The following is a 12,345-nucleotide window of genomic DNA, read 5'->3' as shown; positions in this document are numbered from 1 at the left end:
ATTAGTTTTCTCTATTTATTAGAAAACTAATTAAATGTAATTGAAATTTTATTTTTTAATCCCTCTTATTAATAAAATATCTTCATTACAATTGATGCTACTGATGTGATTAAATTACTTAAGTTAAGCAGTAACGTGTGACGGTGAAATTAAAATACTAACGTCGGGATCGCAGTTAACCATGTCTTGCGTGAGAGGCGAATCCATCGGGCCAGTATAGACGTGCTGTACTTTAGTAGGTGCGTGTGCTTGCGGGCTTGGTACATGAGTGACACACATATCCACTAATCCGCACATATCTCCTAAGAATCTCGTGCAGACAAGTCTCAGCAATGGTCGTATATTCATTTTCATCTCCTCGGATGTCAATCGTATTCCGAGTTCGTCCAAAACTGTGAACGAAACGTGTGTAATAATTATCTGTCCAAGTAACGAGTTATAACAAATAAGAAAAAGGAAGAATGGGATTTACCATCGGGTAATGTTGTGTCTACATCACCGACGACTTGCGCGAATATCTTATACAGAGGTTCCAGGATAAATTCAATAAAACTTCGCTGCGCAGTATTATGCGGCGGTTTCTTAGTAAACTTCCGTGTTTTAGGGTTGAAATAAATATCACCCCAGAGTCGTTTGGCGAATTCGTTGGCATTAAGTCCAGGATAGTTCCTAGTGTAGAGCGCGGCAAATGATTTCAAAGTGAAGCACACATTATATTCGGAACTAGCGAAACAAACATTTCCTACGGCAGGCGAAACAAAGCCAGGGTTCTCGGTATCCGAAGAGTACAATGCTATTAGCCCGTTGATCTCCTCAATAATATGTCGTAATTTGTAGTAAGCGTCCAAGGGTGGTAGTTTCAACTCCAATACCAAACGATCAATCTTATTTATGCAAACTGTCAAAGCGAGTTTTTCCTGAATCGCGTGCTTCAGCAGACGTTCGGTGTTCAGCATCACGCCCTCCGCCGCGTCAACGATCAATATCGCGCCGTCCGACAATCGGATCGCAGCTGTCGCTTCGTCAGAGAAATTCACGTGGCCCGGTGTATCAAATATATTTAAAAGATATGATTTAGATTTAACATCTTGCAGCAAGAGAGTAACGGGAGTAGCTTTCGTGGAGACGCCTCTTTGTTGCTCGGTAAATAATGTATCTGTGTATCTGATAACATATAAATAAAAATTACATTTTGTTTTTACGATTGGTTTAATAAGTAAAAGTTGGACCGTTTCTAGAGCGATACCTCAATGGTTTCTCATCGGTTGTGCTGTGTATATAAGGATGCGTTTGTTGTACCAAGCAATCGACTAAGGTAGTTTTGCCATGATGAAGATGTCCCAGCAAAACTACATTTCTAATAAGATGCGGCGCATCCATCATATCTGCTAAAAATTCAATGCTATACGTCGTTTCAGGCAACTGTTGCTGTTTTATTTGAAACTTTGCTTTTCTAGTAGGTGCTATTAGTGGTTTATCTAACGGTTGGGCATCTTCTTCTTGCACAAGCGTTTCTACCTAAAAGTATTTACATAAAAAAATATATATCTAAAGAGCTTGAGAGAGAATAAAACAATTTATTGTACTCTTGAAAATAGTAAAACAAGAGAACACAGAAATATTTATATTTTAATTGGTACCATAAAACAGAAATGTGAATATATATTGTAACAATAAGTTATATCAACATTTCATAGTTTTAAATTATAAAAATTTATATTAATCAATAGCTTGTTATACCTCAGGTCCATACACCTCTAGGGCACTGGGATAATATCGCTTATCTTCGTGCAATACAACCGCCATAGAAGAGCCTTGGTCCACTTGCTCTCGTGACTCATCCTTGTCTTCTTCCATTTCTTCATCCGATCGTTCTCTATCCTCGGTGTCATCGCCAACATTGCTATATTCATTTTCATCCTCGCTCTCCGACGCCAGATCAGGACCAATATAATTTCCAAACTCATCGTATAAATCCGTGTCCATTTTGATGATTTAAAATTTGGTTTTCAATATTTAAAGAAATAATATTTCCTGCAAAATGTTTAATTTAAACTTTCCAAATTTATTTCTTCGTCGTTTTAATTTTTTAATTTTTATATAAATTCTATTAAACACATTTTCTTACATGGAATGTAACCTAACCTAACTTAAAATTATGTTATACTTGATGTATGTGCACACTCGCAACTCACGATGTACACATTTGTTCATTAAACGTGTCACTATATTTTTTATCACTATTATTAATATACAATCATATATAAGATGATTAATTTACTGAATTATACGCGTTTCACCCGGCATAACCTACAAGCATACGATTAAACAAGTACACATTTTAAAACATTCTGAAATCAGTAAAATTTGATTCACACAAATGGCCAACTAAAAGGTTATAATCTTGAAAAAAGTACTAAAAGTAACTAAAATTAATACATTACGTTTTATTAATGTTTAATGCATCAATTATATTTTTAATATCACGATATCATAATTAAAGTACATATTTAGATATTTAAAGTAATATTTTGAGTGTTTTTGAATACCCGGAAATTGAAAATATGTCCAAATCGCTGGTTGGACAAATGTCGGTAAAGTTGGTATTGCCTCGTCGCAGCGACTCGCGATCGCGACAGTCGCGACACACTGCAGAGTGCAGACTACACTGACTTCAGAGTGCAGCCCGCAGCCCCCAGCGCGCTTCACGTCAATGACGCACGACCGGCACGACGCACGACGTGAAGTGAGCTGTGTGCGCTGTGTGGTGTGCCGTGAATACTTGACGGTCGTGACGCGTGAGTGCGAAAGTGTATGTGTGCATATATAATTTCGCTACACACTACACACTTTTGCATATGCACGCGCATGACATACGCGCGCGCGCGAGCGCGTGGCTATATTTGCGCACGGTACTCGGGTCGGGACTCTCGGGAGTCGGGGGAGTCGGGTACTTGCGGACTGACAGCTGCCAGCACGACTAGCACGAGTAGTAGGAGCAAGCAGAAGTGGCGGATCATGTAAGGTGAGCAAAGGTGAGTTTCGTTATGGTAATTCAACGTTGCGTGAAACAATTAATCGCATCTCATCGCATCTCTCACCGTTGCGCGTGAACCGTGAACTGTGAATCGCCACAAAACTTGTAAGCGTCTGTTGTCTGTTGACGAGGACACAAGTTCGCGAGATTGGCACACTCGTTACGCCGACGATGCCGCGTTTTGTCGTTCTCCACTTTTACGCGTAAATAACCGCGTTAGCGTATTCCTTACAATATTGGATATTTTTGTGCATTTTTGGGTTTACGTTCACATTCTCGCAGGTCAGGTTCCCTAAAAGCTTTGGTCGTTACAGGATCTTCCGTGTCGAACGAGACACAACTCGCCAACCTACGAGCGATTGCACTGCCAAAGAGACACGTTAGAAGAGTTGACAGGATAGGTAGACGCAGGAGCGGACGGAAAAGGAGTAGACGATCGAGAGGCGGAATGACACGTCCTCCAAACAATGAAAACCTTATGACCTTTAAACTGGTCGTAGTTGGAGATGGAGGTGTCGGCAAGAGCGCACTCACAATACAGTATTTTCAGAAACTGTTTGTCGCAGACTACGATCCAACTATTGAGGATAGTTATATTCAACACGCGGAGGTAGACAAACAGTGGTGTATCTTGGATGGTAAATGCTTTTATATCTCTGCTACAGATACTTGATTGTTTTCTTTATCGTCAGTGTATTATATATATTAAATTATTTTTATATTTCTTCAAAATTATATCATTACCAAATAAAAAATGTTTAACAACTAGAAACTTATGTAATATAATGAAGGAGGCATGTTGATGCATTGTCAGAAATATGGAACGTTAAAATGACTTTTCTAACTACGAATGAATATTTATGTGTTATTGCAGTGTTAGATACAGCTGGTCAGGAAGAATTTAGTGCTATGCGTGAACAATATATGCGGAAAGGTGATGGATTTCTTTTGGTATATTCTGTGACTGATAAACAATCGTATCAAAACATCGTCAATTTTCATACTCAAATTTTACGAGTGAAAGATAGAGATGTTTATCCTATGTTATTGGTGGCTAACAAAGTCGATCTGGTGCATTTGAGAAAAGTCACGGAGGAACAGGGAAGAGAATTGGCTCAGCGTTTGGGCATACCTTATATTGAAACTTCTGCCAAAGATCCACCACTGAATGTAGACGCGGCGTTTCACGAGGTAAATATAATAAAAGAGACGATTATTAAATTATTTCCGTTTATGTGTTATTTCGTTTATGTTGTATAAATATTTACAATATATTTATTATTTAAGGTTGTTCGCATTATCAGAAATCAACCTCCGGCCGAATTGGAGAAAAATCAAAAAAAGCGACGACGTTCGAAAAAGTGTAACATTTTATAAGTTTTCAAGAGAAACTACGCACATGCGCAAGAAGACCAAAAACCATGGTGCTGTATCGTAATCGTGCAATGCCTTTGCTTCTGGAAAAGTACGTCCTTGTTTAGAAAATTCATCAGAGAGAATAATTTTTCTTCAAGTATTCTATAGGTATCTATGACTTTTTTGTTCTTTATTATATCATAGCATTAATGAGTGCTATGAAGTATCTTTTCTTTTATACCTTGTGGATATAATATTTATGGAGAGTAGATATATCAGAAAGTGTGCCAATGAAAAACAAGAAGGCTCTGACGCCAATGCTACGCAAATTAAATTAGAAGATTTTTTAAATCTAATTTAGGATTCATTTATCACAATATTTGTGGCAAAAAGTAAGCATTGGAAACATTGACTGTCCATTCTCTGCATGATAAAATGAGACCACATCTGTATCCATGTGTGCGTGTACACATCAAATTTTCTACCATTGAAAAGAATATATATATATGAAATTGAGCGTTTTTTATTGCACAAAACATAATATTACAAGTTTTTTACTTCTTCGGATATAAGAGAAATCCTTGTCATAAAATGACTACAATTATTTCGTCGATATCGAGCTCACTTTTCAAATAGCTGTTATAGCTTTAAGTGGCTTTATTAATTACGATATTGTTTTCCTACAAAAATTATTTCTATTTTTTGCTACATATATATTTTTATATATATATAGAGCAATGTTGAGACTGATTTTGATTGTTTAAATTGACAGAGATATTTAATTTGAAGGATGGCATTATTATACTAATTACATTTATTATTACAACAAGTATGTATCTTATATTTATAATTGTTTGTTATCATCAATTATTAATATTGATAGAATAATTTAGATGTCAAATAATTAATTATGGTGCCACTTAATGAATCTAAGAATTCTTGTTGTATTTATGCGCCAAGAATGTTTGAATATTATTTTTAATTCTTTCACATTGCTCATAGCATAATACATGTATTAGGTGCGTTTAATGTTGAATTCTATTTATAATTGACTATAATCGTTTGAGTGACTTATTATTTTTTGATACATTTTTAAATAAATTCACGCTTTATATTTCTTTATATGTTCACGTATATCAGATTTTTTTATATATATACTAAAAGAATAATGCCATGGCCTATATTAGTGTTTAAATGTAAAAGAGAATCTATATTAGTTTATACATTTAAGAAAGCACCTTTACATGTGTGCGCGTTTGTATAAGCTAAAAAATTGATGTTATATGTTGAAATGACACTCGATATAGATTATCTATTTATCAAGCTTGTGAAAAATTTCGACACTACGGTCTTTTACACTTGTCTCTTATACACAGGTCGCGCATGTATAATCTAATCTAACTTATAATTGCGAAGAGGCTAAGAGACTTCGCGTGATCATATTTTTTACACACGCATATCTTTGCACATAAACTACGATACTTTCTCTTGTGTTGCGATATAATCGAATTCGCACGCTATGATTTCGATGTAAAATTATAAACTTTCTACTCATTTTATCTATGTATAACGCTATATAAACGCTTCTCTTATGGATGGACATGCTATATTTGACATGCTACATCAGCATGATACATTATTATGATTATATACTATACACGCAAGATCATAGCACGTAAGAATTCTGCTATTATGCAAAATCTCATTATATTCGCACATGTAACTTAATTGATATGTCACATAGTTTTTGGGTATTGGTATTACGTACTCTATAAATTTCTATTGTTGCTATTAACTATCGCAATCTGCGAAAGTGCCATAAAAAATGACATCACGTATCGACATTGATTTTATCGCACAACACTGTTTTTCATCGTATAATAATTTTATTCAGAGAACATAAAAAATACTGTTTGAAACGATCAGAGGATTACTTTGGCAATTACCTGGCAGGTATCTGACAAACTTTTTTTTATAGATTTAAGTAGTACAAAAGTACATATTAAATATGTACTTTTTTAGTTTTTTTATAATGTTCAAAAAGTTAGCCGAAAAAGTGTTTCCTTAATTACTTTGAACATTGTAGTATTTACGTTTAATTATAAATGTAAAAATATATCGCTTAATTGTCCATACTGATAAACGCTCTGTTTAAAACTATTTGAGTCTGAGCGTAAAAGCACGAAAAAATATATGCAGGATAGCTCAATTTTAAATGCCGTAATTTAATTTCACCGATATTATTAATCGTAGAAAAAAATTGACACAAAATTTATAATAAAGCACCTCATTTTTTTTCAAAATTCTAAATCTTTACTCGAAATATCTTTTGTTAAATTCATAATGTCGGTGAAACATAATAATGCGTTATTTAAAAATCAAGCCGTCTTTGTAACAGACTTATAAGTGTGTATTTATTTATATTAAGTATATATGTAATATGTGTATATTTAAGATTAAAAACAGGGCATCTTATCGCGAATGTATGCATCTCCTAGTAATATATCATTTTAAAGCTAAAGTAAAAAAGGAAGAACTTGTAACCCTCAAACTTTTACAGCCCTGTTGTGCGAAACATGATATATTTTATGATATCTGAACTATGCACAAAAACTCATTTTTATTATGACCGTGAGGATATTTCGATCGTTATTCTTGCAACGGTTGTCAAACTAAAGGCGTTTAATCAGTATATCGGATGAAGTTACAAGAGGTCGAGGTTGCGCCATACTCGCGCGTGTCTCGTTTGAAATTTTAGATACTCAAGCTTTTTAGCGTTCCTCGGATACTCGGATACTCACGTGTCATATGATCTGTAATAAAGCTACGTCATTTTATATCGCCGTCCATGGAGGAGGCATAAAGGCAAGGAACGTGCAGGGTCGTGTCCAAGCGTGGGCGGATGAGGCCCACTTACGCACGTGAGCGAGGCCAAAAATGGAAATTTGAAAGCGCGATACAGGGCATCTTTATAACAATAGAAACGCGATTCGAGTATACTTGAGCATACATATAGATAGTGTATATACATATAGATATAATAAATGATAAAAAGGGGTTTATGTAAACTGTAATTAAGGCGTCAGGCTGTTATTTGCCGATAAGTCGAATAGTACAGCTACAAAATGCAAAATTGTTTTAGCGATTATGTATAATATCTATTTTATATGGAAATTATATATAATATATCTATTTTATATGCTTTACGTTACGCTATACATACTTTAAAACGTTATTTTAGCCGATAAACTTATTTATTTTACGAATCTGTAATTTAATTAATCTGTCAAGTAAAATATGCATTAACTGATAATCAATCGAAAAAAGCTAATAGCAAAAATTCTTGTAAGAAAATATTTCTGTCGAAACGGAAGTATTCCTATATATCTCGCAGTTTATGTTTATCACGCTTCATAAACGATTCTATTTATTGTTTTATTTTACATATGTAATATTATTGTTAGAAAATTTTGATTTATTATCACTTAAAAATGAAGGACAGTTGCGGCAGTTGAGAGATTGAAGTTAGAGAAACGTTCGCGAAATATACACATATAGTGCACATTTAACCAATAATCATTCGCGTCGCGAAATAACAAAAGAAAAAAGAGTCACATTCAGGGTGAGAAATCGATAATATGTTCACAACACGCTTCTAGAAGTTAAAGAAAATTATCTATGAAATAGTCAATATATTGAACCATTGTGATATTGAAAATACGAAAAAGATTCTAGTGAATGTATGCAGAAGGTTGTGAGAGTCGTCATCGAAAGGCCAGCCGTGAGGACGACGGCTGATTTCTCATTTCGATAATATTTATAGGGACATTATTTCTTAAGAGTTCATCTTTGTCGTTCGCCAAATCTACTACTAACATTCGTCGCGTCTGCACAAATAGTAAAGTATCATTATTGTGTAAATTCTTGCAGAAGGAAATTATAGAATAATGTACACGAGAACGATGATACATGTAGTAAGAAAAAGAAAGAGAGAGCGAGAGCAAGAGAGAGAGAGAGTGTAATTAATATTAAACGTGAGCAGTGTGATTTTGCAACATACCGTTCTTGTTATATATTTATACATATAACAAGAGAAAGAGAGAGGTACGAGAATTTATATATTTTGAAAAAATGAACAAAACGAGAATTTTCTCTCGATTTCGCTCTGCGAATATATACTTACACATATATACTTGTGTACTGCGAAAAATATGTGAAAATGTATATCCTGTTATACATTATATTATATGTTACATATGTATGATTTTTCGTATAAAATATAATATATGTATATATTATAAGCGCATATGCGTGTGTGCAGGCATACATATACGCATATGTATACGCATGTGAATGCGTGCAACTATTTTTTTGTTGATGCGTGTGTGCGAGTGTTTGTTCGTACGTGTTTGCGCATAAGCGTGTCACTAACCATGCCAGTCTGTATGTATGACGTACATTGGATATTAAATTATAACTCGTGTTTACAACAATGTTTCCCTTACTATGTATTTTATTCTATTTTAAGCTGCATGACCGAGTAAAGAGCGCGATTGAACCTGCTTCAGTGAGCGTGAATGGTGTCGCGAGTACAAACGAGTAATATAATACATATACATCGACGAATACGTTCCAACTCTTTTTAATATGTATAAAAAAAAAAGTTGGTTACCCTCGTTCATGCTCGTTGTAAATGTTTGTTCGTGATCGTTTATCCTTGCTGATCTGAGTATATATCCTTATGCGCAGTCTTGCGAAATTTGTCTTGGTGTCGGTAAAGGTAAAGTAAAAGTAAAGTAAACTTCACGTATCAACTTGTCAGAAACTGGGAAGAACTAAAATTTATAAAGAATAACTTGACTAGAAAAAGATTTATGCGCCAATAAATTTAGAAACATCTCTCGCGGATCTTTCGTGAAATACAGTAGCTCTTGTGCAATTTCACACACAATATTATTTTATTTTGTCACGCGTAAATTTATAATAATTATTGGCATATCTTTTACGGATTAATAAAAAACATTCCAAAGTATATTGTAATTTATAATATTAAAATGTAGTTCAGATAGTAACTTGTAAGAATCTAGTGGGTGTATCACGGATATATTTTTTTAGGAATTTTCCAAAAGGAACGTGCAGCCGGTTCTTGGGGAGCTTGGCAGGTCTATATAGAAGATAAGTAAGCAGGTAAATAAGTAAGTGCACTCGACGAACACTGGGTCTTTCGACCCAATAGCAGAATATGCGAAATAAATGAAGGAAAAGAAGATATGTCCAAGTATTTTATTTTAATAAAAGAGAGAAAAATAAGATGACAATAGCTGTATTTATATCCTAAAACGCTTTCTTCTGTAAAAATAAAAAAACCAATACTTGGTTGTCAACGACTTAAAACTTAAAATATATTGATAATTCTTTTAGAGGTTTGACATTTTAGTTGTATAAATTTTGCAGAAAAGGCTGTCATAGCTTTTTTCTTTTTCTCGAATAAGTAGTGAAAGTTTTGAACTCGAGTGAACATTATTGAGAAGTTGATTTTGCAAAATATCGTCTGTTTCTTTGAAAAAGACAATATTTTTGTAGAAGAATTTAAAGAATCATAAGTTACAACTTAAAATAAAACGTAGAATACACACACGTTAAAGTGCATATTATATTTTGACACAATGTTTCATAACTTTAGTAATAATAGTCGAGCTTATAAAGAAAAGTAAAACCCATATTTATAATCGCATTTCTATATATAATATTGAAGAACCCAACTGAAATCAGTGTAAAGATACAATATAAAAATATAGTCGATTGGCCTATTTATAATTTTATACAGTATATTTGATATCATTTTCCCGAATCCCGGTGATTTATTTTTAAAATAAATATAATAATTTATTCACCTCATAGTTGTTCAGTCGTCGTTTGATGCCTGTCAAACTTCCACCTCCTCGATAAAATTGTACAACACAAACACTCGCAAAAACTAAAACGATCGCCTGCAATTTGCACGGCACTTGGAATACTAACCGCACGCGACCTTAATTATTTTATCGCGTCGAAACACGATTATAGAAATTATGCGAAAAAGATCCGACATTCTGTGATTCGTTTTATGATATCCACGAATATCGCAAATTAGCGTGATAAACAAAATCTCAAATAGTAGAGGTTTTTACGATTCGCATAACGTATAACGTTTATATTGTAAACTGTTTAATATGAAAGAATTAAGATTATTTAACATATTTTTTCTCGTTGATCTCAAACTTGTGTTTAGAAAAAGAATCTCCTCAGAAAGCGCACGACGCGACGCCATGAAACCGCATACATCATATATGATTGACCGTTATAATGTAAATCGAGCCATTATGATATTCTGTACTTAGCATTCGAATCGTTACAGCTATATATACACATACGATAGCACATCGATATATTACGCAAATTTCAATGCGTTTCGATTAGATGGAGAGTATCTGGGAAACTTGAAGCAAACTACATCTTAAAATCGCTTTCCGATCGATCCCCGATATTTTATTGCCTTGTACGATATATATTTTGGATTCTGTTAAGTAACCCACGCAATTATACAATTCATTTAGTACAATAATGTATACAACAGCAATTATTATACAATTACAAACGCGATTTATAATAATTATAATAATTAAATTCTGTGCTATTTAGAATCGTGACGCCTACAGCCGTGTGAAAATTCAAGCGCGACCAGCACCCGCTTAGAGTGCTGATCGCTTGATAAATACCACTCGACCATGATACGAGCAGCAAGCGTTGCGGTGCATGCGTACCTATCCAATTGGCCAATAAACGCCGCTGCGCCATTAGAGAAAAGCACCCCGCTAAGTTTAGAGTACCGAGCACATGACCGTTTTCGAGGGTCACGTGCGAGGGTAACGGGTAACTGCGAATGTCATTGCCGTCGCAGATAGTCACGGCAAAGCTCCATCGATACGCAAAATTGCCCAGTGTTTTCTATTCAGAAACGCAAGTCGACGCAGAGTAAACAAAAGTCGATTTTTAGCCTCTCTCTCTCTCTCTTTCTCTTTCATCTCTCTTATGTCTGCATTCTATTTAATTTATGTCACTATATATTCTCTTTCGATCGAATTTCGTTAACTATTTGTAAGCTGATTCGCGACAATCGCGACGGTGCGGAAGTAATCGTAAATAAGTTAAAAACAAAAACATTTGCAAAAACTCTGTTTTTCTCTTTTCCCGATATATGTGTATATATTAAGAACAAAGTTATTTATATCGATTGTTGCTGTAAATTCTAAGCTCTTTATGACACGTTAAATCCCTAGCTGGTATCACTCGGTCCTGCAAACTGCTTGTGCCAGTTCAAATATGTCTAGTCCCTTATACCTGCACTCGTTCTCGAGTAGAGATGTGTACCTTCGTGCTTAGCTTTGCTGAATGTGATGTGATAATGTGATGAGAAATGGAGATTAAATAGAAGCGGTCTATGCAACCGCTAGTACCAGCTTTCCACAGGCACAAGGAAGAGAGGAGTTAAACGTATGATACCAATTATAAGGAATAGTTTCGTCATGTTTAATTAATAATTTAATTAATATTTTGTGAAAGGATAAGAGAAAACAAACTTGGGATGACGAGCGAAAGATGCCGAGATATAAAAAAGATAATAGAAGTTTAAAGAATAATAAATGTTATGGCCCATCAATAAACGAGAATAAATATATGTCAAATATACATATTGAAATATTTTCTTCCCGTTTTGTCGCAAATATGTTTTTATAAAATAGATTGATAAAAATATGGTAGTTTTCTCTAGCACGTATGATTCATATAAATAAACACGAGAATAGAAATTATAAAAGATGTAGAGATTGATGTCACTGTCACGAAGAATCATCTTTTTCATTTAAATCCTCTTTTTTGGCAGGTGACGTTAACTGATTGTGAGGTTAAATGTC

General features: G+C 34.2%; 2 protein-coding genes across 6 annotated transcripts in view; one reads left to right on the top strand and one right to left on the bottom strand.

Moving 5' to 3' along the window:
• The window catches only part of LOC112462968 (116 kDa U5 small nuclear ribonucleoprotein component), a 4,495-nt gene extending 2,153 nt beyond the window's left edge, over positions 1–2,342 (bottom strand). The window contains exons 1-5 of one of the 2 annotated variants that reach the window (XM_025029067.1): positions 2,129–2,342; positions 1,741–2,034; positions 1,247–1,518; positions 473–1,164; positions 163–392 (exon numbers count right to left, since the gene is read on the bottom strand). In XM_025029067.1, coding sequence (XP_024884835.1) covers positions 163–392; positions 473–1,164; positions 1,247–1,518; positions 1,741–1,986 — 1,440 coding nt within the window. In that variant the 5' untranslated portion in view covers positions 1,987–2,034; positions 2,129–2,342. The remainder of the gene's footprint in view (positions 1–162; positions 393–472; positions 1,165–1,246; positions 1,519–1,740; positions 2,035–2,128) is intronic. The other variant, XM_025029068.1, reaches the window with a different exon arrangement.
• Positions 2,343–2,735: 393 nt separating this feature from the next.
• On the top strand, positions 2,736–12,034 carry LOC112462970 (ras-related protein M-Ras-like). Of its 4 annotated transcripts, XR_003041734.1 has the most exons (5): positions 2,736–3,035; positions 3,352–3,675; positions 3,912–4,228; positions 4,325–4,561; positions 9,509–12,034. XR_003041734.1 is itself a non-coding variant. In XM_025029070.1 (4 exons), exons 2-4 carry the CDS (start codon positions 3,486–3,488, stop codon positions 4,412–4,414), a joined length of 597 nt encoding a protein of 198 aa, XP_024884838.1. In that variant the 5' UTR covers positions 2,736–3,025; positions 3,352–3,485; the 3' UTR covers positions 4,415–5,223. The 4 variants fall into 4 exon arrangements, 3 of the variants coding, with proteins under 3 accessions (XP_024884838.1, XP_024884837.1, XP_024884839.1); XM_025029070.1 differs by lacking the exon at positions 9,509–12,034 and having other exon boundaries at positions 2,736–3,025; positions 4,325–5,223; XM_025029069.1 differs by lacking the exon at positions 9,509–12,034 and having other exon boundaries at positions 4,325–5,223.
• The last annotated feature ends 311 nt before the right edge of the window (positions 12,035–12,345 follow it).

The sequence above is a fragment of the Temnothorax curvispinosus genome, unplaced genomic scaffold (assembly GCF_003070985.1).
Source record: "Temnothorax curvispinosus isolate PA1 unplaced genomic scaffold, ASM307098v1 QBEX01012986.1, whole genome shotgun sequence".
Classification (NCBI taxonomy): domain Eukaryota; kingdom Metazoa; phylum Arthropoda; class Insecta; order Hymenoptera; family Formicidae; genus Temnothorax; species Temnothorax curvispinosus.
The sequence above is the reverse complement of the archived record's forward strand: the minus strand, read 5'-3'. Positions and strand labels throughout refer to the sequence as shown.